This window comes from Emydura macquarii, unplaced genomic scaffold (assembly GCF_026122565.2).
Source record: "Emydura macquarii macquarii isolate MOO-44397 ecotype Brisbane River unplaced genomic scaffold, CSIRO-AGI_Emac_v2 contig_1253, whole genome shotgun sequence".
Classification (NCBI taxonomy): Eukaryota; Metazoa; Chordata; order Testudines; family Chelidae; genus Emydura; species Emydura macquarii.
Window position 1 is genome coordinate 67,403,654 of NW_027131390.1, and position 27,139 is coordinate 67,430,792.

General features: G+C 39.0%; 1 protein-coding gene across 1 annotated transcript in view; it reads right to left on the reverse strand.

Moving 5' to 3' along the window:
- Positions 1-22,240, reverse strand: part of ZNF804A (zinc finger protein 804A) — a 237,860-nt gene extending 215,620 nt beyond the window's left edge. The window contains exon 1 of the mRNA XM_067549069.1: positions 21,287-22,240. Within this exon, the coding sequence (XP_067405170.1) occupies positions 21,287-21,397 (111 nt within the window). The 5' untranslated portion in view covers positions 21,398-22,240. The remainder of the gene's footprint in view (positions 1-21,286) is intronic.
- Positions 22,241-27,139: the final 4,899 nt, after the last annotated feature.

Sequence of the window (27,139 nt, forward strand, 5' to 3'; positions counted from 1 at the left end):
TTTAGGCCTCAGGACTGTAATTCACAATGTGGCTGGCCATAGTAGCCAAAGTTCCCAGGCAAGTGAGTTGGCTCATCCCAACACACTGTTACTTACGAATGAGACAGTGGGAAAAGAAGGTGCTGCTGCACCTAAGAGCCTGCAAGTTACCAGCGAGACTTATGGACACTCAGTAATGCAGCACGTAGTGGAAAACACTGTCAGGATATCATCTCAAATCTATGATAACAAGTGCAACACTTCAGCTTTATTATTTTATAGATGTACAGAAACTAATACATAGTCAAGTACCAGTATTTATTTCATGGTAAAATATGCTTTCTTCCCTTATTTCTTGTCTCTCTCTTTACCTCATCGAAAACCTTGAATGAATAGGAAGGTATTTCTGTCCTTTTCAAAATATATTTTTTCTATGTAAATATCACAAGTTAAAAAGCTACACAGGTTAGAAGATGCAGCACTTGTAAATAATGATCTCAGTCAAACTCTGCTAACACAAAGAAACTGACTCAAGAGCCTTCATAATGTTTAACTTTTAATCACCCTCTCTTGCTTCTGAACTACACTGCAAAACAGTGACAAGGTTTGCACGGAATTCCAAACCATATTGAGCACTTATGACTATTCATCTGAATGAAAATTTCACAGTAATTATAGCTAATAAACATGTTATTTCTAAACCTCGGAGGTGATATTATAAGTATGGCAGACCATATGGCTTCAATGTACTTATAAAGCATTGAGCTCCAGTGGGCTTTTTTATGTTGGTTGTTACCCAGGAGCTGATACTATTCTGGAGGTGAATATTTCATTTACTAAAAATCTGTTAGCTTGTAAAAAGGAGGGAAGGAAGTATGGTCTCACAGTTCAGGCATAGGTGCTGGAACTGTGGGTGCTACCGCATCCCCTGGCTTGAAGTGGTTTCCATCATATACAGGATTTAGAGTTTGATTCAATGGCTCTCAGCACCCCCACTATAAAAACTGCTCCAGCAGCACTGAGTTCAGGTACATAAATGGAAATCAGGAAACCTGAGTTCTATTTCTCTCTCTACCAGCAGATTTCTTGTGTGACCTTAGCAAAGTCACAATGTCGCTCAGATTCCTCACATGTAAAACTGGAGATGATATAGCACCTACATCTTAGGGATGTTGAGGTGAAACTAATGAATACTTCTTAAGTATATCATGAACCTCAGATGGAAGGTGTGAGAGGTATAAAGTATTTAAAACTATTTGGAAGGAAGTATTTCTTGTTCACAGATCATTTATATTAATTCATTAATATTAGTGTTTGTTAATTATGATCAATGTCCATGAAATGTACTACTGTGTCAAAAAAAAAAAAAAAAAAAAAAAAAAAAAAAAAAAAACCTACTATAATTTTGCCATTTTGTTTCAAATATGGCCTGCAAGTAATTAATCTTAGACCTTGAGGTAATACAGTGCTCTCCACTTCATTTATAGCAGATGCTGTTTGTACATTACAGCCATTACTAAGGCTCTTGAGAGGGTAGAGGGAACTAGTGGGGAGTGTTAGCAATTGTGAAAATGAGATAAATGTTGCAGACTTATGTTCCTGTGCAATAATTCACCACAAGCTTTCTCCATTATCCTTTAGTTAACAACATACTCTAAAAGACAAGAAGGTCCATTTTCTCCTTGATGCACATGTGACGCTCATTAATATTAACTGGGTTTATGCACACACACTGACAGGAGAATAAATCCAAAAGATTTTAACTGAAACTATCAAAGTAACATTTTGTCACGTGTCCAGCCATTAAGGAGATAGTAAAAATATGACTCAGCTACTCTTTCTCTATTATAATAGTTTAACAGTCAACCATTCTTAAAATGATCAGAAAGGTGGAGACACACGTTTCTGCATAGAACTACATTTTTAAAAGGGTAAAAAAAAAAAAGTGTCTTTTTTTCAGGGTGTAATTTGCACCTGCCAACTTGAGCATATGTGCCTCTCACTACTTGACTGTGGGCACAAATTCAGAAGTCTGAATTGCAAAGCAGAGTTGTGCCTGTAATTCCATTTGGCAGGTGTAAAATGCAGGTGCAAATTTTGTCTGCAGAAAATGAGGCCACAAAGGGAGCCTGGGCCTCAGCCATTTGATAATTTACCCCATACTGCAGTCTTCATAGTTAGTATGCACTGTACCTTTTCTATATTTAGAAGTTTATTATATGGATCTACTTACTCTATCAAATCATTTTGGAACAAATCCAGCATAATAACACCTGACATCCTGAATACAGGGCTGTCTGTCTTGGTTGATGTAGAGGTTGTCAGTCTGAGCCTGTAGCGAGACCCACAGCCACACCCAATGCTATACAATTAATCAAAAAGCTTTAACCATTTAACTGATATACACAAAATTAATCAAATCATTTACACCCTTTTTGTATTCTGTGGAAGAAAGTTGCCCTGTGGGGACAAACTGGGCCAAATTGATGTTCCCACTAAAGTCAATAGGAACCATCCATTTGCATCTAGAGCAGAATTTGGCCCATCTCAGAGAAAACAGATAAAGCCAAATTTTCTTTTCTCTCTCAAAGCCATATCCATTATTCTTCACTCTAGGTAAGTGAAGAGCAGTGAGAAATTTACAGGGGACTGTATTGTTGCATTAAGCAACAGGCCTGGATAGGGTGTAGTGCAAAACCACACCACCTCAAGGGCAGAATGCACTTCCACCTCAGAAGGCAAAAATCTCACCCAGAACTCCTGAATGCCCTGTGGTGCATGAGCTCAGGCACCATCCCTTGGCAGGGGACATGCTCTCCTTTCCATGGGAGGCAAGTTCTGTGGGCCAAAGCAAAGGGGATAGGGCTATGGCCTATCTCTCCTCTCCACCTGTTTGTGGTAATTTTGCACCCTGAGTGATACACAAAGGGAGCAGTTCCTAGGCCCGCGCCCGAATACGAAGACTACAGTTGCCCCTGGTTCTTGCACTATGTCAGTAAAGCACTGATTAGTTAGGGGAGGAACAAGAGCAATAGATAAAAAGTATTAGAACATTCTCTTATCTTTATGTTCCCTATTTCTAACACAGCATATAGAACCCTTGTTTCAAAGCAACCTTTGAAGAGGACAGATCTTTTTAGTAGGATTTGGAAAATATATTAGAGTTAGACTAGGGCACTTTATACAGATTTTTCTGCTGATACACAGGACTCCCTCCACACAGATTGAAGGAGTTGATCTAGCTGAATGAAATTAAATTCCCTCATTTTGCAGGTTTCTGAAATACAGAATCTGATCCATCTAGACAATGTTGCCTTTGATGCTTTCTTATTCTTGTCCCTGTAAAGGCTGTGACCAAAAAAAAAAAAAAACCAAAAAAACCCATATATATTGTCAGTTTTCTTTAAATATATTTTAAGAGCCTTTCTAACATCAAAATTATGTTCTCATCTCTCTTTCTTCATGTGAAGAATTTAGGTTGTATTATTAATTCCAGAGAAATGCATAAAAATCAAATGAGAATTAATCATCTTGTAATTTAAAATAGCCTCAATACTATAGCTGACATAGATACATGGAACTAGAGAAACTATCATGTTGCCTAATGCAACTACCTGAACCTTCCATGAGCTACCATTACCCCCATTTCCAGGCCATTCTGCAGAAGCTATAAAATATAGGTCGGAATTGTCTCCTTTAGTGGGAGCCAACTGACTTTCCCTTTACCAGTGTCTGAAGGTGATCCATAACCTTGTGTACACTATTGTATTTGAGTGCTTTCTTGATGCCAATTGAGTTATTACTAGGTAAGGATAACTTTGCTTTAACAAAGTTATTTCAGAAGAAAACACAAAATTTGTCAGCCTGGCGGGTTAAGATGTAAAGAGGAAAAACATGAGGGCTGTCTCTTCATAACCAGGGAATAAAGTGTGATAGCTTGGAATTTCATTCAAGGCTGTGGAGTTTGAATTTTTTCTGAATTGTCTACCTCAGGTAGACCAAACATTGCTGTTGTGGCCAGTACACTGGATGTGATTGCTAACTGCAGACACAGAGCTTTGTCATCACATTGATGGTTATCTTCAAATAACTTCCCTTGTTTGTTGACTGCTTGTCACTAATTAGTTTAATCAGCAGCTGTAATTTTAATACTCTGTGTCAATACTACACAGCTCTGAGTTCTTTACAAAGTATTTTCAAATGCTTCCTTTGCCCATCCTGTGTCTGCTTCCTACCAGTTATGAGTTCATCATAAATTGTTTTGTGTATACACTTCTAATTTGTTCATAGAGCAGGTCCAGGCTATCTGCACTGTATCTTCATCAGTAACTGCCACCCTAACAATAAATCACTACACAACAGTAGACTATTCCTAGTTATTTTGTCTTAACACTTTATACCCAAGAGCAAACATTGATGTTTTATAGAGTAACTATTTAGCATTTTGAAATTGGGGTTGTAGCAAGTCCTTATCTCTGCACCATTCAATAAGCTACAAAATGCTACTACGCCATTGGAACTCAGGATAACCTTGGCAGTGCGATGTCCCTTTAAAATAAACTTGCTGTAATACCTTTGTCATCTCCTTTAAGTCTCTCTGCTGACTCTCTCTGAAACTGTCATTTGTTTATCTGGCTATACATGTTTGCTAATGTTTTCCACACCCCCCAACACCAGACTTTCAACAGAACCCTTGTTTACTGTTCTGCAGAGACAATTTGTGCTGAGGTGAGAGAAGGATCTATGCAACTTTTGCCTGCCCCACAGCTAAATGGCTGTCAAAATATTTAGTGTGCCAATTCTGTAGCAAAAGAACAGCCAAATATTCTCTACATTTTTTTTCCTTCTAGGGAAAACTGTTCCCAAAATTACAGATGCTGTTGGCAGATCAATATGAAGAACAGGCAGAATCCTGAACTATTGAGCAACATATTCCATCGCTAACTTGGTAGCATATTAAGCCACCATGACAGCTACCATAATTTGTTTTAAAAAACTAATAATTTAAATTAAATACTCAGTATAGTGAATTGCTGCTTTTTAATAGTTATTGGATTGTGTCAGAACTATTTTATGTAAAATCATTACTGATCATTGTTCAAATAAAAACAGAGAAACTTCCTTAGTTTTGTAAATTATTTTGAATAATTCTTATGAAATATATATTTGCATTGTTAATTTCCATAGCAGTTTTATAAATTAAGCTGCAAATTCATTATTTCCATCAGCCTATTACTGTAAAAGCATTATTAAAAAGCACATTTGAAAAAGTTTCTGCAGAGCACAGTAACTAATATATTGCACTATGGCACAATATTAAGTTATTTATAATAGCATTTAAAATCTGTTCTTTGCTTTACATCTTTTACATCTTACAGGAAGCAAGCCACAGTATTTGTACCTCTAAATACCTTTATATGCTATAATTTTAAGACTAAGAAAAATATAAAAAAAACTTTGCATTAATCCTTCAGGATGTTATAATTAACTTTGTCCAAAGGGTTTATTTTAAGTGGTCGCTAATTTAATTCATTAAAAGCTGTTTTTAATTAATCCTGTCAGTTTCTCTTTTCCCCATTCTGTATTAATTCTGTGCTAAGAGCAAATTATTTTAGTGCATATATAGTTCAAACACTAAATTCCTAGACACAAAAATGATAGCTTTTACACTGCGGCTATGAGACATCTGCATTGATTAACTGAAGTGACTGACAAGTCTCCTGGTCTAAAGAAGTTTGTGATCAAAGCTGGTAACTCCCTTTACAGAATTTTTGCCTTTGCATATAATGATGTTTACTCCTGGACTACATTAAATGAAAAGGAGGAATGATCCTTTGCAGCTGATACCAATGTCCTCTGCAGACTTTGTTCAGATCATTCCCTGTTCACACATCACAAGGTGCTCTTCATTTTCACCCTTCCACTCCTCTGCAGCACAGCTAGTAATTAGTAGAGAATAAATTTAGAAGCAACAGAAACTAACCAGACATGATATTAAAAGACTGCAGATCATTTAATTTTTTTTTACCACTGAAAGGTACTTTTACTAAGAAGAATGGAAGGCAAACCTGCAAATTATGAACTGCCTAACTCCTAAACTTCAAGATTTTGAAAGATAAGACTGGAAAATGAACATCCTTTCCCATATTTTTCTCTTGTATGACAAATTCAACAAGGTTTAATGGACATGGTCTGACAAAATATTTCATTCAAATAATCTCCTTATTTAGAAAAGATTATTTAATTTCAAACTGATGAATTACAAATTAAAAATATTGTGAATATTTAAATTACCAGTTTAAGTGGTGATGATGAATGACTTCTGTATCTAGCACTCTTGTTTGAATCTCAGCAAATAAAAACCAAGGATCTACTAGGTATGCATATGAAACTATCTTCATCACCCTTAAAAATAGTCACTCCAAATCAGGCAGAGGTACACAGATGAGTCATTATAGAGACACTTGCACTTTGGCTATCCTTGCTGTACTGGTTCTGTGGATAAAAGACAGGTTTTCAGGGCTGTCAGTCTGGTATTTGTCATGATCACTAATTCACTTAGAGACAAGTAAACAAACAAAAAATAACTAGTTTAAAATAATTCTTCTTAAGAGAAGATCTAACTATGTAGGAATTTTGACTGCAGTTATTAAACTACAAAAGATCTAATTTAGCTATAACAGCAAGAATATCTGAGTTATCAAGATATCCATCCATAGTGGACTTTATCCACGGAATATCATCCACTGTATTGCACCACACAGAGCCAACTGTACCTGTGTGAAGTTACTTTTAAATCTTACCACTAGCCACATGCACCCTTCTATACTTCTGAGGAAATTCTCCTCCTGTGCACAATAGGTATAAGTTGCAGTTACACTAGCTGGCTTTATGAGTTGAGGTGTAAGCTCTCTAAGTGACATGGCTGATTCAGAAAGGGATATTGTTAGCAAAAATTACACTGTACTTATTCTCCAGCTGGTGCCTAAATAAAGTTGGTATAAGTGGCCTGCTTAAACTACATCAGCCAGGAAGCCAAACCTAAATACCAAGCTCTGTACTGGTACCTAGCTCAGTAACAATATCTAATCATGCCATTCTCCATGACTGTCCCTCTGCTGAGGTCTTCTAGCAAGACGTCTCCTTTTTGCTCCCTTCTTTTTGATGCCTTTTAAGTTAGACCAGTGGTTCCCAACTTGTGGCCTGGGGGCCAAAAGTGGCCCACAGGGGCTTTCAAAGCAGCCTGCAGCTCCCCTCCTGCTGGCTGCAGAAGGGAGCCGCTGCCTAAGGACCAGTGCTCCTCTCCCCCAGCTCAAGCAGAGAGCAAAGCACTCTGCCTGTGTCCCTAGGTGCTGGGGTCCCTGCTGGAGCCAGAGGGAGGGGAGTGCTGATCTTTGGTCTCCCTGCATGCAGAAGGGAGCCACTGCCTAGGGACTTAGGTGGAACGCATGGGGCTACATGACGCATGCAGTTTCCCCGCTGCAGCTAGGGAGACAGGAGATCAGCAAGGAGACTATCTCCCCGCTGAACTCCTTCTGTCTGGCTGCAGTGGGGGGGCGGTGCCTGCTGGCAGAGACTGGTGGCCCTTCAGGGTTGTAAAAATGGTATCTATGGCCCTTGAGCCAAAAAGGTTGGGAACCACTGAGTTAGACCATGGAAATTGCAATCTGTTTGCCTTTGTGTAGCAGAGGATCACCCCCACAGAGCATGTTTGCATGAGAATAGACTTGTGCAAACAGGAGACACAGTAATAAAAAGAGCAGAGCACCTGAACGGATTATAAACTTTTAAAGTGGAGACACTGCATGAAGCCACTGGTTGTGAGGAGAGGAGCAGGGTCACTTTATAGGCTGTTGTGTAGGAATTTCACTGATGTAAACTTTAGGAATTTTACAATTCTACAGCACAGAAGTCAAATTTTTCAGAAAGACATTTTCCTTTATAGATTTAGGCCCTGATCCTGCAATGAGCTTTGCTCAGTCAGACCCTTGCACCCAAAGGGAGCACACTCAAGTCAATGGGCCTCCATTTGGGTATAGTAGTCTGTCCACATGAAACTACTGCAGGGTTGGGGCCTTGCTCAACATTTGTCTTTTGACTATTTTCACATATAGCTAATTGGAAGCCTTTTAACCCTTGTTGTACTCTTCAAATTCCCAAACAGTAGTGACAGGGCAATCATTTCAGGGATAACAATGGAACTATGAGTCCCCACTGTGACAGAGACAAGGGAATGAGCAGACTCATGTGGATGTGGCTACAAGGAACCTCTGGTTCCTGCTATTAGCCAAAGGAACTCCTATCTGTGTTTGTGCATTGCTGGTATAAAAACTACTGGAGAATCAATTACACCAGAATTACTGCTGGAATTGCAGATGCAGTTCTCACTTGCCACATCTAACTCCTAATCAAACCAGATATGTCTAGGTACTGGAACAGGTACCACTGACCATCTATAGCTACATAAAATTATGAGACAAGGTTAAAGAAGAAACCTTAACTAGTCTTCTCTGTTCTTTTACTCAATTAAGTTTAAATTTACAGATCTAAATTTTCAAAAAACAGGCTGCGCTGCAGCTCCAAAATATGCAGAATTGCACATGCAAACAAGTGTCAGAATGTTTTGCATGCACATCTGTTGGAGACATAACCCAGCCACATCACAGATTCAAATTTGACCCTAAATGTTGCTTTTTTATATATTTTATGGTTCCTTTGATTACTAGAACTTCTTGTTTATAAAATTTACAAACAAGCAAGCATTGTGAGCTGCAAAATGTTATATCTCCACAACCAAAGTTGGTGGGCCTGTGGTATTTTGCAGTTTTTGTATAAAAATAAATGCTTTGTGAGGTCTGCAGGGTCTGCAGTTTGTGCAAATTTGCCATTATTTTCAATTTATAGCAATGTAATGTTTATGAGAATGCATTACAGCTAACATAATAAGCCATATGGGTATTATTGTTATGGTATATTGTGTAAATACATATTTTGATCATTTCAGAACTACATCTTATTCAACAGATATCCAAAGGCAGCATTATATTCTGACATACAAATCAATAAAAGTCTGCTTATTTAGAATCAAACTCTTTGGATACCAATACACAACAAACAAACATCTATCTTATGATCGTTACATGGATTTTAGACATGCCACCTCCCTCACATATAGTAATCTATGATTAGGAATGCCATTTTCATGTTAAATTGCCTGTAAATGAAAAAAATAGCAATAGGTAAATGGGGTTGAGAAAATAAGAAACCTCAGTCAGTCCCCCACAGTCCCCCTAAACATTGTTCAGGATTGGCTGAGTTAGGTATGTCAGGTCCCTAATCAGTTCTTTAACAGATTTAAACAGAATAGCAGTTGGCCCACCTCTACTGCTAGACCAGCTAGAGCCTAACTGAAGAAGAGAATCAAGACCCATAATTTCCTACAATAAGAGATGCTCCAAGGAATGGAAGAAGAGGAAAATATTCCAGGCAATCTCCCTTTGCCAAGGGATTGTCTGTGTATGACCATCATTTTGGTCAATACCAGGTTTGAACAGGGGATCTCCACACCTAAAACATGATCTTCTAAAATCTGAGCTAAAAGATACAAAAAATAGGGGTTCATCTGAGAAGTGAAGTGCTGTGAGTCTCAGAACAAGATTTCTGTTGCCAGGGGAAGAATGAAATTCATTGTTCAGTGTGTATTACGCATTCTCCTCCAGTGGCTGGTCCGCAAAGAATATGGCTCTGCTACAACTGTAAACACATTTTAACAAAATAGATTAACTATAGTTAAAGTAGAAAACAGAAATTTTAAAAGAAAAAAATTAACTAATTCAATAGCAGTATTTCAAAAGCCTCCATCCTCTGAACTTTCATAGGTTCTTGGTCATCTCAGAATGTTTCTCAACTGGATTGAAAAACAGCTTTAGGGAGTGCCGGGATGTGGAGTTTTGTTTGTTTTTGCAGCCAGTGACTTAGTATTTTATTGACACAATATCAGTTAAGTTACAGCTCATCATATAATAGCCTGTCAACAGTGCTGGATGCATAGCAGTTGTTCTCTGTGCCGCAATTAAACTGTTCTGGAGAATGTAAATAAATGATGACTAAAAGTTACCTGTAGTAATAGGCCACCTACGGATACATGCTAGCTGTTGTATGGCTGCATCCTTGGGTCTCCCCCATCTTTGCATCTGAATCAAATGCAAAAATCTAACAAGCTGTCAGTGGTGAGTCAGCATTTCACAAATGAGAAACTATGATACTGCCAATTTTTGCAAAGCCAATTCCAAAATCTATACTACAAATAAGAGGACCCTCTTTGTACAATGAGAAATAGTGCCACTTTATATTAATGATAAATCATTCTGATTTTTATAGAATGCTCGTGTGTGTGTACATTACACAGACAGTGATTACCATTAAAAAGTCATTATTTACAAGTGGCCATCACTTAGTACAACTGGGGATACTACAGTTATTTCCTACACTTTCCAAAGTCCACTGAGGTAAATTAACAGACTTCCATGGACTTTAATGTGCTTTGGATCAGGCCCTTAGACTAGTAAATATTGATTATTTAATTGCAAAACTATAGACATAGATAGGAAGACTCTCATACAATTGGAATGTTCCATAAACCTACAGGAAAATTAAGAATCTCAGAAGTACAATCTGGACTAAATGTGGATATTCAGAAAGCTTAACCAATAGACAGCTTCAGAAATCTGATGAATCATGGATAAAGCGAATTTTGAATGCCATTAAGTAGATACATATTCTTCATTATTTTTTGCCATCTTCCAGTTAGTTTGATATACATTTATTTTGGGTGCTGTGTTAAAGATATCATATCTCACTGACCTTGAGAGATCACAGCTGATATTTTCATTAGAAAAATCAAGGGCCTGATTCTCTTCTCATTTATAGCATATGGCTCCAATCTTGTAGTAATTTACACACCTGCTTAAATTAACCATGTTAGCAGTCTCATTGAGTTCAACAGGACTATGTGTTTAAAGTGGCTCCTTGCAATATTTCGGCCTAAATTAGGAATAAATTCTGCCAAAGTCAATAGAATTACACTGGTATAAAGCTGACGTAAGTGAGAATCGGGTCCTAGGCATTTCAGGCCTCATGCATTTGTTGCATAGTCTGACACATACATAAGTATGGATTTTAAAATTTTGTAAAAGCTAGACATTTAATAGCAAAAGTAATTGGCGTGGCTAAGAAACTTTTTTCACTGATAAGTTTTGGAGGTGAGCAAATGCAATAGTATTAGTTTACAAAAGCCCCAAGATTAAATAAGCAGTGAAATACTCTTTATAATCACTGCATGAAACTTGTGATCCCTACAAGTTGCTTCAGAAATGTATTGGTATCACAATAAAATAGCATTCTATGCAGTCAATTCACTGTAACTGTCCTGTGGGTAGAACAGTTTCAAAATGTCCTTTCTTTTGGTTTTATAAGACTTATGAACATCACTAACACATATCATACCTAACTAAAATTCTTATAAAAGATTTTAGGCAGCATACTAAAAATAAACCAGAGCAGATTTTGGATCTTAACTATTATTTTCATATTTAAAGAAACATTCTGTTTCTTCTTTAATGACTGACTGGTTTTCTAGAACTACTGTAAATTCAGGTGTGATTAGCTATTAGAGATGAACTTAGTAGGATAATTATATTTTTGTATCATTTTAATACTTTGAGTTAGCACATTCATGCAAACGGTCATATAGATGAGATCTGAATATTTTTTAAACCCAGACTACCTAAGCATATTTAAATACTAAATGGCATTAAGAGGTGCAGATGATGTAAGTAATGGATTAGAAACAACAACAGAAGAATGCAGGTTTAAACATTCAACTTGACCTTGTGCAATTTAAAAGTCATACGCTACATCAACTTCTGTAAAATTCTGGTTAAATCATTATAAAATACACTCATGCTACAGATCAAAGACCCAATCCTTCATAAGTGCACTAAAGATGTAGTGTTTACTACCATGAAATGTCTCATAGAAGCCAATGGTAAATATAATGAAGAATATGATCCCAATTCAGCAAAGCACTTAAGAAAGTGGGTAACTTAGCATCTGAATAGTCACATTAAAGTCACTGGGTTTAAGCTTAAACAGTAGTAAATGTTTGAAGGATTGGGCATATAGGTAGCCAATTTTGCTTCAATAATTGAAATGAGTCATTAGAGCCAAAAATATTAAAATATAGGATATGAAATGTAAATGATACATTTAGTTATAGTAAAGAATGACACAAAGGATACAAATGTAGTGAACTTTTAAATTATTTTATTCTTTTTTTTATTTTCAACAACAACTGAATCTATACTGTATGGCAGGCAGCCTATCAGGATCTTTTTTCTTTATTAATTAAAAAAAATTATGACAAATTTAGTTATTTGTTTGTATTATACATGCGTTAGGAGCCTTGAAATACATTTCGAACACATCTGTCACTTACATGGCTATTAGTTGAACTATGTTAACTCCATTACTCAACTACAGGAAAGCGATTTTAAAAATTACTTTTTTAATGTACTGCACTGCAAATATTTGTAATAAAATTTGTCATAAAAATAGGTTTTCGCGTCCACCACAACATATTTACTTCAGCTGAGTTGGGAAAACAGAAATATTCTAAAAATGTAGAAGAGACAAAGACAACAGACAGCCTGAGCAACAGATGGCATTTTCAGAATGCACTAGGATATCATTATTTTCAACCCCATGGAGTTTTTATAAAAACATAACTAGACCCTGGGAATTGGAGACTTATGATTTATTTTATTTTAATTTAATTTAGCACCGACTTCTTCAATAAATAGACAGACATTTGAAGATACGCAGGATACTTACTGGTATGAGAGATCAAAGTAATCAAAGAAGCAGTAGACAACACTTCAGTCAAAGTTTTCATAAGAGAGTGACTAAAAGTTGAGCACTTAAATACATATTGAAATATTTAAATAAGTGGCCCATCCTTAATGAAAGCTGTATGTGTCACGCATCTTTGAAAATACAACCACTTATTTAGATGCCTAAATATGTATTTGAGTGTCTAAACCATGAAACTTTTGATTTTAGGACTCAATCCACTTCCTACTGAAGTCAATGAGCCAGATTCTCAGGTAGCATACATTGGAGTAGCAATTTATACCAGCTGAACGTCTGCGGCCAGTGACTTACGCCATTGTCTTCACTGGAATTAGGAACAGGCCCTTAAAGATGGTCATTAGTAACTTAGAAAATAATGCAAAATATCTCACAACAATAAAAATTAAATAAAAAAGACAAACTCACTATTAGAATGGTATATACCTATTGAGCCAGCTTCACAGTTGCTGTAAATCATCTTAGCTTCACTGAAATGAACTGAGCTCCAATGATTTACACCAGCTGAGGATCTGGCCCTCTGAATGTAAATTAGCAGACCTTCTATTATTACTTGTATACAAGCTACTTAGAGCAGTGGTTCCCAACTAGGGTACAGAGAGGTCTTCCAGAGGGTACATCAACTCATCCAGATATTTGCCTAATTTTACAACAGGCTACATAAAAAGAACTAGCAAAATCAATACAAACTAAAATTTCATACAGACAATGACTTGTTTATACTGCTCTATTATACTATACACTGAAATGTAAGTATAATATTTATATCCCAATTGATTGGTTTTATATTTATATGGTAAAAATGAGAAAGTAAGCAATTTTTTAGTAATAGTGCACTGACACTTTTGTATTTTTACGTCTGATTTTGTAAGCAAGTAGTTTTTAAGTGAGGTGAAACTTGGGGGGTGCGCAAGACAAATCAGATTCCTGAAGTACAGTAGTCTGGAAAGGTTGAGAGCCACTGACTTAGAGGACCACTTTTAAAGATCAATTCTCCCACTGATCTACCAGGCAATTGTATGTGTAACTAGAATAAATCCCTTAAAATATTGGTTGCAATTCTGAAGGACATGCTGAGAGCTTAACAAATCAACCTGTCCATGACTCCAAACAACGTATTTATCTGTCCAGATAGGTATCCCTTCACACAACTTGTCAACCCCTGATGAGATTAAAAAGTTGCAAAAGAGCAGCCACGGTTTGGAAATATGAATTGTGAAGACAGCTTAATTAGACCTGACCTCTAGAGCATGCAAAGAGATTACCAAATGGTGATTGTGTGAAAGTTTAGAAGATCCAAAAAGAAAGTGAACAGCTGATAGCAAATATATTTTTTATTTATGTCCCAATCCAAATATCATTACAGTCAACTAAAAGACTTCTACTGGACTTCAGTGATGTTCCAATGGGTTCTAAATTCATATTCTATCCTGCAAACAATAATTACCGGGGAAAGTTCCATCAAAGTCATTGATGGTAACAAGTGACAGCAGAATCAGCCCACAACTGGTTATTAATTAAAAAAAAAGATCAAGAAATAAAATTGATGAGAAGGAAGCAGAATTTCTTTGGATTTTTTTAAAATTTATATTATTATACACACAATGAATGGAGTAGATGAACTAAAAAAATGTCTGCTTTAACTGTCACTTTAAATATATATAATTATTGGCATTATAATGGGCTGTATCAAAGTCAGACCTATTATTTTAAAAAAGACAGGCTTTGGCAGTTAAAATTGGCAGTTAAAATATTCTGGAACCATCTCAAGGGCGGGAGAGAAACTTTTTTTGGTAAAGGCTAATAGTTTTCTGGGGTTTTGTTTTGTTTTTTTTGTATTTGTGTTTTAATATGAGTCTTCATAACTCAGCTTCTCCTCTCTTTCAATGAAATCAAATTATTGTGATTATGACCTTAGTCTATTGTAGTAAAATAATTGTGATTTCACATTAGTCTATTTTAGTGGAATAATTGTGATTTAACATTAGAACTTTATTCAAAGATTAAAAAAAAAAGAGGAGAAAATGCTAATAAAGGATTAAGCCCTTGTTTTAAACAAATAATTTGGGTAATGAGAAAGTATGGGAAGACAAATTTGGAAAACCATCTGAAAGATTAACTAATACATTTTAAGATTATTTGAAATATTTTCCTTGTAAGAATGTGTCATGTTTCTGTATTTGGTATGGCACACTTTTCTCACATGGAATGGACCACAAAGCAAGTTCATTAGGACAAAGGTTGTGGTTCTTTCAAAACAACTAAATGTGTTTTATAACAAGAAACTCTGGTAGCCCAAAACAGACATTTCTTTCCTTATTAATTACATTCACGTGTATAAATTCCTTCATTTTTAAATTTGTCCCTTCCAGCTCCTGTGCCCCATAAACAGCAAAGAGCAATCAATCAATTCTCTTTTCTACCAACAAAACTAACCACTGTTTCAGTCCTTTTGAAAAGGTTTATAGCAGAATAAATATCAAAAAGAGATTGTACGTATTCCCAAAACAAATGCTTCAGAGGGTAGATATGTTGTGGAAGGATAAACTCCTAACGAAGAGTCCAGAGACTCCCTCCTCAACTTTTTTCAACTAACTTGCTATATTAATAATTTGAGGCAGTTTTAGGATCTCAGAGGCTGTGCTCCAAGAAGTTCTGGAACAACCTTCCAAGGGGAGCAGTGGGGGCAAAAAACCTAGCTGGCTTCAAGACTGAGCTTGATAAGTTTATGCAGGGGATGGTATAATGGGACAGCATAATTTGGTAATTAACTGATCTTTGACTACTCACTGTAAATATGCCCAATGGCCTGTGGTGGGATGTTAGCTGGGATGAGTTCTGAGTTACTACAGAGAATTCTTTCCAGGTGTCTGGCTGTGAGTCTTGCCCACATGCTAAGGGTTTAGCTGATCACCATATTTGTGGTCGGGAAGGAATTTTCCCCCAGGGCAGATTGGCAAAGGCCCTGGAGGGTTTTCACCTTCCTCTGCAGCTTGGGGCACAGGTCACTTGCTGGTGGATTCTCTGTACCTTAAAGTCTTTAAATCATTATTTTAGGACTTCAGTAACTCAGTCATAGGTTAGGTGTCTATTACAGGAGTGGGTGGGTGAAGTTCTGTGGCCTGCGTTGTGCAGGAGGTCAGATTAGATGGACATAATGGTCCCTTCTGACATTAAAGTCTATGAGCCAAAGAATAAGTTTGCATCCCTCTTCCACCAAACTCCTACCTTCAATTTTTGTCAATGGCAAGTAGGCACAGATTAAGACTAACTGAGGCTCAGAGTTACTAAAACTAGATTGCCCCAAACATGTTTATGTATTACTCAGGCACTCACAGGAGTGTGAATATACAAAGATGACTTGTGCATATATATTATATACATGTACCCATAAACATTACTGCAGGTTTTATGTTAACATATTTGCATCTAAAAATCAACCTATTAGGTCTCCTTTGGTTCTGGTCTTCATTTCACTATTCCTTCCTTCACATTTCCCCCCTCCCCACTCTAACCTGTATGTATCCTCTTGGGGCTCTCTTTCCTGTTTCATTTTTATAATAGTTTCTTGTTTGACTAAATCCACTCTTCTTTCAGTCCCACTTGTCCTAGTTCCTTCTTACCTTCCCCTTTCTCCATGTTCGGATTTCCTGCATCTCTTCTTGATGTCTATCCCATCACACCCTCTTTTCTGCAACCCTTCTTTCCTTCTCCCCCACTATATCTGTGTTCCCTCTCTCTTTCTTTTCCATTTCCATATCAACCTCTCCTAAAAGCCTAATACAAGTGTCACAGTTCAGGGCACCTGCATCTCCTGGCTCCACTACCACCCCTCTTGGGCAGAGACCCAGGTCTCTCTCCCTAATGACGGAGGTTTTCCCTGTCTACACTGAGCATTCCCCAGCAAGTCAGACAGTTATAGGCATCTAAGAGGCTATAAGCAACATAGCTGCCCACAATTAGAAGTTACCACACAGCTCTATCTAAGCAAAGCACATTTATACTTAAGGAGAAAGCATTACAGGGAAAACATATTAAAAAAAATAAAAACACATGCTAATTAGTTTACCAGAAGTCACCCTAACTCCAACAAGTACTCTGGCTGGTGATCAGTCCATCAAACCCCAACAAGTGGTTTCCTGTGATTACAAGTTTATAACTGCTTCTAGGTCAGAACAAGCACACCTATGAATCTGTAAATCCTTCCTTAATACAGTTTGGGTATTTGATCTTGAGACTCTGGGAACAAGTCATCAGACAATAAAGGTCCCCTCCTCATGACAAAGCTTCTAAAACCTGACTTCTTGCATAACTAGAGTGGGTACCCTAGTGTACACTTCCACCTAGAGATTTCCTGGGAAACCCATCTGTCTTTATTTGTCCCGTAAGTTCATTCTTGTCTGGCACAATTGTTTCAAATAGTCTTTTGAAGCTCTTAACACTTCCCAGGGTTTACACTGGTCACGTCTCCCCCTATAGAAGTTGCACACAATTCCACAATAACTTATAAACTTTGCATTTTTAATATAATGGAGTCCAGAGCTATTTAAACTTAATTCAGTAAGATTTGTTAATGATATTGGGGAAACTGACATATCTGTCATAATGAGTAACTGTCAGCAGGAGTTACGGATATCCTGGGGGCTGGGGAAAGGTCGTACCCCTGAGGTGTGGCAGTGGAAGCAATTAATTTTCTTCTTTTCCCCATCTGTGGGCAAAGAATGGACTTTTTCTTCCTCCTTCCCACCGAAGATCTCAAAGGGATGTGTCTCTACTTTGGCTCCACATCAGAGGAGACTTGGGAGGGTGAGGTTTTCCTCCCCGACTGCCTGAGGGGAAAGGAACTCTAAGCCTCATCTCTCCTCCCCATCTATCCCTCAGGGGAAGCCCTAGTGGGCCCCTCTGCTTCTCCTTCCTAACCAAGGAGCAGAGGAAAGCTCTGAGGCTCTGCCTTACTCTTTCCTTCCCAACAGAAGAGCAGGGGAAGCCTGGTGAGATTTTTTGTCTGTGTTCCCCACTCTAAGTGGAAACTCAGAGGGTAGTCTCTCTGCCTTTCCCTCAAGGGAGCAGAGGGAAGCTCACAAATGAGCTCTCTGGGCAACTTTCTCACTCTGCCATGCAGAAGAGCAAACCACAGAGGCAAACATATGAACCTGCCAGGGGCAGCTAGGACGGCAGGAACGAAGGAAGAAATGCTGCTCAGCCACTGACCCCTATTGGTCAGTAGAACAAATTACTACAAATTAAAACAATTTCCAGCAGCACTGAGGCCCTTCCACTCCTGCCTCCTGAGTTCTAGTTTGGCAGGTGGGGGGGAGGAATCAGTAAATTGTTTCCATCCTACTACATGAGGTTGTTTATTTCAATGTCACAAAAATATAGATAAAAAGCCATTTCCACTCAGTCCACTGTGTGTGTGCACACCCTTTTCCTGCTTTTTCAGAGAGGTCTTTGATAACTTTTGCAAATATAGTCTTCTCTTTCCTTGTAGAATATTTATTCCCTTCATGGCATAGGCAAGTAAGGCTTAATATATGCCAACTTTTGCACAGAAATGATTCAACACTATATAAACAGTTGCCTTAGTGTTCTCCCCAGTTCACAAGTAAACCGTTACTTTGACAACCTGCTTTTCTAGGGTTGCCAATTTTGGTTGGACATATTCCTGGAGGTTTCGTCACATGACATAATTTTTAATTAAAAATTAATCTTTAAATCCTGGAGTTTCCAGGACAATCCTGGAGGGTTGGCAACCCAACTTTTGGGCTAGAGGTGTAAATGACAATGAACTGAATGACAAAGAAAAACAGAAAGTCATATGCTTCTGCTCTGCTTACATGGGCAGTATCTATTCTTTATATTTTAAAAATAGATTATGTCCATCCCACCACATTTTAGGAGGAGGAGGAGGAAGACATCAGACTACAATAAAACACTGTGTATTCTTATGAAACTCCCAAGGACAAAATATAGAATTAGCCTTAAAACACACATTTACATATTTAAATCAGTTTAATTAAGTCCATTTATATTCAAGCTGATTGATTCTGTTAAATGATTTATTGTTTGATTTGCAGACAGAAACTGAGTGAAATGTACATTACTGTTTAGAGCATGAGGTAGAGTTATTGCAGCTTTTCTTTATTATTTATAGTGCTTTAACTCCTTCATAATATAAATGAATTTTAAAAATCCTTATCTAGACAAACCAGATTAGATCACAACTAAACATTATTTTAATTTGAAATTACTCAGAGAGATAAAATATTATTCCTGGTATCCATACTTTGTGTCATTTGTTTCATACGTTAAGGAATTTATTATGAAGAATATAGAATCTGAAATCAAGAATTTAATTTTTTTTTAAATTAGGAATCTTTTTACTGAATAATTATTTTACAGTTATATTCCAAGTTGAGTATAACAAAAGTGATATATTAGTTTTAAAGTTTTACATTCAACTATTTAATAGCAATTCATTTAATAAATACCATATTTGTTACTTATTTCTCTTGTGTATGAATATCTTGCCAAATATCAGAGTAACTTTACAATTACTTTCAGAGTGAAAATAACTAACTGAAAGCCTATGCAATTCACTTCATTTGAAATTGCTAAGTTAAACACATATGCTTTCTTTCCAACATTATTTTAGTTACTAATTACTTTAATTTAAGATAAACAGAATGGTTGATTGTATAAGCTATTGTATTACATTAAAAAGGAGGTTGTCAGATATTCAAGAGAAGAGAGAAGTACAACTGAGGCAGTATAAATGATAGATAATAATCTGTAAACACAGAGTTCAAAAGTTGTATCAGACTTTTTATCAATTAATCCTGCCTGTTCCATCTTTCCTTCAGTGGTTCAGTAAGCAGTTTAATATAGGCACTATGTTGTACCAACTGTATGTGATTTTTGATTTGTCAAACATTTCTAGAGTGGGTTTTTGATTTTGCAGCCATAGCAGCTAAATACATGTATTAACTGCAATCACAAGATTTATTTCCAGGAATATGACACTTTCCTAATAAGAAGAATTTAAAGGAGAGAGAGAGAAGTGAAATAACTCTTGCATCAATTTTCCAACATCAGAAGCCTTTCATTTGGGACAAACCAAAGACTGTTTCAGGTGCTCTTGTAGTAGTTACTATTTTTATGATTTGGCTCAAGCTTTCTTTAATCTCTTTATTTAGAGAGAAACTGCAAGCTTGCCAAGTTTAGCAAATGTTAACGCAGAGGTCATGCATTCCAGGGAACAAGAATACAGTGAACAAATACTGTTCCATATTAACAAAAGGAAATTTCAGAATAAGAAGGTGATGGAGGAGAGTGATAAACAATATTGCTAAACCCTATTTCCAATTCCGTGACATTGTCCAGACATCTGCTTATACTTTGTTTCATTTTCATTGAGCTGTTACATGATGTAACTCACTCAGTTTGTAGTCATCCTGCATTACCCATATTTTCACTGGCAGATTGGCACCTGTAAGCATGGACTTTATCCTTCCAACCTCACCACACTATAAGGCTTCATATCCACTAAGTCCAGAAACCATAACACGCAAACTACAGGAATTTGAAGAGCAAATACATGAAATACTGAACATTTCATACAAATATCTTAATGCACAGTCTATCAACCAAGACTTTCCAGTGTTCCAAATCAGGAGTCCTGAGCAGTGCCTGGTTAAAATCCTGTCTGTACTACCAGTGAGATGGATTCTGAAGTCATTCCTGAACTGAATCTCTCTGCTCAGGAAGTTCAGGCCTCGAACAAGTGTGTTTCTTTCTGTCTCTTCCCTTACTTTCTAAAAACCAAAGACTCTCTAATTAGTATAGACATCTTGGGCAATTGAAATCAACTATCATACTTGGAGATCCACATCATTTGACTGAGATGCGTGTTGGTAGCACCGCCAGAAAAGTTTACATCTTGTTAAAGACTCTGCAATCCTAGGTTAAAGGACTGAAAGTGACACCTGACCCACACAGGCAGCCTGCATGCCCGTCCCAAGTTGGATTGCTGGGTTCCCCATTCATAAACCCCAAATCAGAGAAAGCTAAAAGAACATGCAGGGAACTCTTCTGGGTGGCTAAAGTCCTAAAAGTAAAGGGAGTCCTAGTAAATAGGTATCATTCGTGGGGATTCCTATCCAAAGAAGGGAGCCTCGGTGCTCTAGAAACAGTCATTCAAGCACCATGCCGCTGGGGATGGGACCAGGTCCCCCTTACACCCTCAGCACCAGCGACAGCCTACACAGAACTGGCCAGGACTACAGCGTGCCGCATCAATGGCCCTGCACGCCGAGCAACTCACACTTCGAGGCAGCGCCGGGAAGAGGGGGGTGGGGGGAGGTAGGAAAGGAAACATTACCAGAGTTTTCTTGCCGTTCTTGCTGAGGGGCCCTCGGAAAACTCCCTTGATGTTGCGAAAGTGCCCATTGCTGAGGTGCGTGGAGCTGATGACAATGTAGTAACACTCCATGGGGCAGCCGCCGCCTCCCCTGCAGCCGCTTCCATGCACCCCGGGGCCGGCCGCTCAGGCAGACCCAGGGCGGGTGGAGTGACGGTGGCGAGGCTGGGGGAGCGGAGGAAGCAGAGCCCCACCGGCATGGAACCCACCTCCGGCTAATCTCGGAAATTAACCCGCCTGCCCGACTCCGAGTCCCCCCGCTCTGTTCCCTTCCCCTCGCGGGGCGCGCGGGGCAGGGCCCCCACCCACGGCGCCAAGCGCAGGAATTGCAGGAGCCCGGAGGCACGGTCCAGAGTCTCGCGCAGCAGGTCTCAGGGCAGCGCTGGCCGGAGGAGGCGGCGGGGGCGCAGCAGCAGCAGCGTCTCGGTGGCTTTGCTGGCGGAGTCTGAGCTGCCGCCTCTCACAGGCATAGTGTTGTTATACCGCGCAGCGTTGCCGGTCCATTGCACTGAGCCAATGGCAGGGAGCCACTAGGCTGATCCCGGGAGCTGTCAGAGGAGCACATCTGTCACACGCCGCCTTCCCCGCCACCCCCAGCTCCCCCCGCTGGGCGCGGGCTATTGTCTCAGCCCCGCCGGGCAGGGCCGGGCAGCCAGGCGGCCGCAGCGCAGGTAAAGGAGAAGGAGGGAAGCAAGCCCGGCAGGTGGGGAGGGTGGGAGGCGGGAGAAGTGGAAGCAGAAGAGGCGGCCCCCGGCCCCCGGGAAACCCTTCACTTCAACTGCAGCAAATGCCGAGCACAGCAGCGGGCCGGGGAGTGGCAGCTGCTGCCTTCCCGGGATTGTTCCTGCCCGGCCTGGGGCGCGGTTCTTGCTTGAGCCGCTGCTTAATCTGGGTTTTGTGGCCGCGGGCAGCCAGAGCAACGATTAGGGGCTGCCACCCCCACCCCCCTCGCCCCTGCCCACCGCCGCACTAGGAGGGAGCTGGCCCTGGGCTGTGCCGCTGGCGGGGACACCGGAGCTCTCCTCCGCTGCCCGCTCCTCTTCCATCGGCTCCCCACGCCCGCCCGCCAGCCCACCCCGGGCCCCGCTGCTGCACAAGGCGATCGGCTCCTGCCCGGGAGGGGAGCGAGGGTAAGGGCTCCCCCGGCAGCCCGATTCCCGAAGAAGTGTTGGGCTTTGCTCAGGCCGCAGCCGCTTGTCCTGGGCGGGCGATCGGGGCATAATGCCCGGCCCTTCCCCGGCTCGGGGCGGGGGCGTCCCGCCTCCTGCTCGGCTCCCCTCTAGCTCCTTTGAACGTGGTTCATTGTGAGAATAGACGGGACTCATTAGCAGGCACTTAAGGGATCAATACGAGCCAGCGGAAAGCCTGGGGATCATTCCTTCAATGGATGTACTGAGAGCTTGATTTCCCTCTCTCTCAGGGCCGGCTTAATTGGTTAATACACGCTGCCTGCGCCCGGGCTTTGGGCAGATGTCCTTCCGGGCTTCTCTGTCCCCTGCAGTGGAGGGTGTCAAATCCCTGCACGCTGCAAGTCACCTACGGCATAACTGTAAATTGGCCAAAACCTTAGCTCCATGCTCCTACTACTGCCATACCAATCACTTCCTAGATACACAATAGGTATCAGACATCTCGCTCCACAAAACTGAGACCATGCTACGTACTAGCAAAGCGTTACCTTTCATCCGGCTACAAACGGATCCAGGCTTCGTGGAAGAGTTAAGACGCCCGTATGTTAAGGGGAAACTGAATGACAGGGTCGTAAAACACGCTGAGTAAGGAAAACAATCTTGGTCTCAGGAAAAGAACTCTTGTTACAGCGTAGGTAATGGGAAAACTTGATCTAGATCAGAGTTCACCTTTTTTGTTACTTGTTTGCTTGTTTATTGCTACTAATGAGTGGCAGGAGTCTTTCAGTACATTCAGAGCTGGTCTATTTTCTAGTTATCCGCTGGGGGGAGTCTGGGAATCTATAAAAATAAAGACCATGTTTACAAAACTTCCACCTAACAGACTATTTAATTGGGCTTGGACATGGGTGATGCTGTGCTTAAAAAAAATCTAGTAAAACCACATCACTTTGTTGATTACAGTTTTCTTGAAAACTTCAAATTAAATTGCAACAGTCTTCTAGCACTTCAGAGTGTTGTTTATATTTTTCTAAGTGTAGATATTATGTCCCACTGAGTTGTGAACACCTAATTACCTGGTTTTTTTTTACTTTGAGGCACTGTGGAGGAGTTGCTAAGGGATTACGACAGAAATGAAGATACCTATGTTCTACGCCTAGGTCTTCCACAAACTATGTGATCACCATCCATCACTTTCCTCAGCTTTAAAATGTGGATGATGTTTATACTCCCTTATAAAGTACTTGGAAATCTATGGATGAAAAATGCTAAATAAGAGATGCTATATATTATTTACCTTCCCCAAATCTAGCCAGCATTTAAACCTACCAACAGTTAATAAGTGGTAAAAACTAGTGCTACTTTCCCTTTTTATACCAATAAAAACAGATCTTGCATGCAAACAACTCAACGTTGTCACAACATTTAAAAAAAAAAAAGATTACTGAAGACTTGTGTCTTTGTTTTTCTTGTGGGTTCAGCTACCTGGAGCGTTTATTACACATAACATTAAGATATTCCTAGGAGCCCCACTTGGCCCTCCAGTGCACTGTACATTCATTGTTTAGTGCTAGAAGTCAGGTTTTGTGGCATAAGATTCCATTGCTAAAAGAGGGAACTGCAGCAAAAAGAATTAACTCAGAACCATGATGTAACATCACAAAATGCCTCCCAGCCAGCATTTGCTCCTGGCAGCAAAATATGATGATCCTGTCAGTTTGTGTTGGAAAATAAGGAAGCTGCTTCTAGGAAATTCTGATGGGTGTCACTTTCCTGTCAGAATGTCCTATCTTTACCATTTGTATCCTTGATACAGGAGGCAACAATTTATGATAGGAGCCTTCCTCCTATTAGAATTTGCTATCTTCTCTACTTCTCATTTTGCAGTAGGTAGTAAATTTTGGCAGGTGTCAGTCATCCATCAGAATTTGCTATCTGTTGCACCAATGATTCAAATGATGAAAGTAGGAAATTGTGACAGGTGAGACACTCGTCTGAATTTGCTACTTGCTGTTATAGGGATATAAGTCAGAAACATAGAGCAAAATCTATCTCTGTGTGTGTATGCACACATCCTGAAGTAAATATCAAGATTATTCCAAATTAATATGGGTTTGGAGCCACCTCACCATCATCAATACTTGGTAGATTTAGTATCACAGCACACTAGCTGAAGCCTAGTCTCTGGTAGGACTACTGATGTGAATAAGGGCTGCAGAATTGGGCCCTTAAATGTATCTTGCCATAGTTTGCATTAGTTCCTTTTTGTGAAGACAGAATGCCAATTGTGAAGTTTAGACTGCAAGCTTTTCAAGGTTTTTTAAGTCTTTTTGTGTGTTTATACAGAGCATAGCACAATAGGGCTCTGACCGTGACTGAGGCCCATGGGAACTACTGGAAAACAAATAATAAATAAGTATTAATAAATTATAGGAAGTGGCAAGAGGCAGGAAAAGAGAACATCACAGGAGAGGAGATGATGTTAGAAGATTGTGTGTGAATCCTTATAGGAGTACGTTCTATACAGAAGTACTATGGGAATTCTGTATCATGACCAGGCACTTGAAAGATGTGTAGGTTTGTTTTAGTTACTTTTACCAAGTGCACCAACTCTGAAATAAAGTATCAATGTGCTAATATCAACTGTCCATTGAAAACTACTGAAAGCAATAGTTTACAATACTAAAGTGTGTCAGTCGTATGGCAATAAACACATAATAATACTTAAAATAATTGTGTTACCACTATGATTCTGCTTTCCCCAATTTTCATGACCTTCATTGCTCTTCTCCATGGCTGCCATGCTGGCTATGATGTTCCATGGAATCTCCTTTATTCTTCATGCTTTATCCTTAGAAGTCAGCTAACACGTTATTGACAGTAGAAATTATGATCCTGGGCCTTTGTCACACTACTGCTAAGTAATTGACCCAAGAACTTTATTTGTGGTTGTCAGCAATTGCTTTTTCTTTTTCTTTCCCATCACCTTCAAACTATGCTTGGGAGTCAAAGAAGAGGTACCAGCAGACAATGCAGATGGATAGTACATAGGGCAAATTTCAAGTATTGTAACAGGCAAATCAATATAGTTGGATGGTATGGGAGTAGTTTAGGGGGATGACAAAATATTAATCAGGTAAAACAAGTTTAGAAGCAAAATAAGAAATGTCTGGCTTTCTGTGATTTCATTGCCCCTAGCAATTGTTATTAAACTTAGAATGCACATATTGTAGAAATATTTTATGTGACCACAATGTTGATGGTGGGATGAAATAATGATGAAGTACTGTCTTTATTTCCTTTTGTTGTAAAAGCAGAAAAATGAGTTAAGGATGGGCCATTTAGAATAGGTAGTGAGTAAACATATATTGATTTATAAAAAATCCATCCATCATAAAACCTATAGGCACATGTACAATGATAATAAAGCATTAATTAACTAAATAATATTTTGATCAACGTTATACAAATGAACTCTCTCACAGTCATATGTGACCAACCAGATACTCTACTGAGGTAAAAGTCCAGGGATACCTGAGCTGCGATTCAAAGTGCATACTATCTACAGATACAATATCAAATAATACTTTGCATTCATATAGTGCCTTTTAGGAGTAGATGTTAGGCTATCTTGCAGACATCAATTAATTGGAAGGCACAAAAGCTCTGTGGTAGGAAAGAATTACAGGATTCCTATTGAACTGATGGGTATATTGACACTGAAAAGTCGAGTGTTATACCTGCAGAGCAAGTTACTTGGAGAGCTGGAAACCAAATTATTATGACTCCAATCCTTTGCTCTCACCATTAGATAATACCTCCCTCTAGTGCATGACAAAGTGAATTAAAGTTTCCAGGTGTGAAATCAGGGGGGCGGAGGAATCCAAAATAGACAGTCTGGGCAGGGAACCCCGGATATAATAAAACATACACAATCACAGCATTAATATTACATTTCTCTGCATGCCAAATAAATCATCTTGTGCATCAGTTTGTGCAAACTCTTAAAAAGGTAGTATCCTAGTATAATAACTGGATAAAAGATTAGATCTAATTATATCTTGAATTGTGGAGCATGAAAGTAAAATAGGAATCACTGAGACAAAATTGATTTCCCTTAAGCCAATTTCAACTTGCTCATCTGATGGTTCTACACTACCGTAACATTTTAAGCCAAACTGCTCTCTTTAGCACTGACTGGAGAAGATTGTTTTGTAGCCACACTGACACACCTTAGGTTATTTAATTATCCGATGTTTGGTTATAACATTCTTTTTTTATTCTTTTCACAGAGATTCTAACCTTCAGTAGTACTTTTTACCAATTCATATCAACAACTCCTACATAACTGTTTTTTAAAAAGTTCCATACATTCAAGGAAATAACAATGAATAGACAGAGAGAGGAGAACAACAAAAATGAAAAGGACTAGGAAGGCTATGCAATCATCTTTCTGAGAATAAGACAAAGAAAAATATTTGCAGGGACTGACCAGAACACTGTTTTGGACTTCCAAATACAATATTAATAATGGGCCAACCAACTTCTGCCTTGGGTTAGGAAGAAAATTCCCCTATGGACAAGTTTTTCCATAATTGCCCACTTCAGGGAATCTTGCGTCTTTGTCTGAAGAATCTGACATGGGCCACTGTTGGATGCGAGGTACCTGATTAGATAGAACACT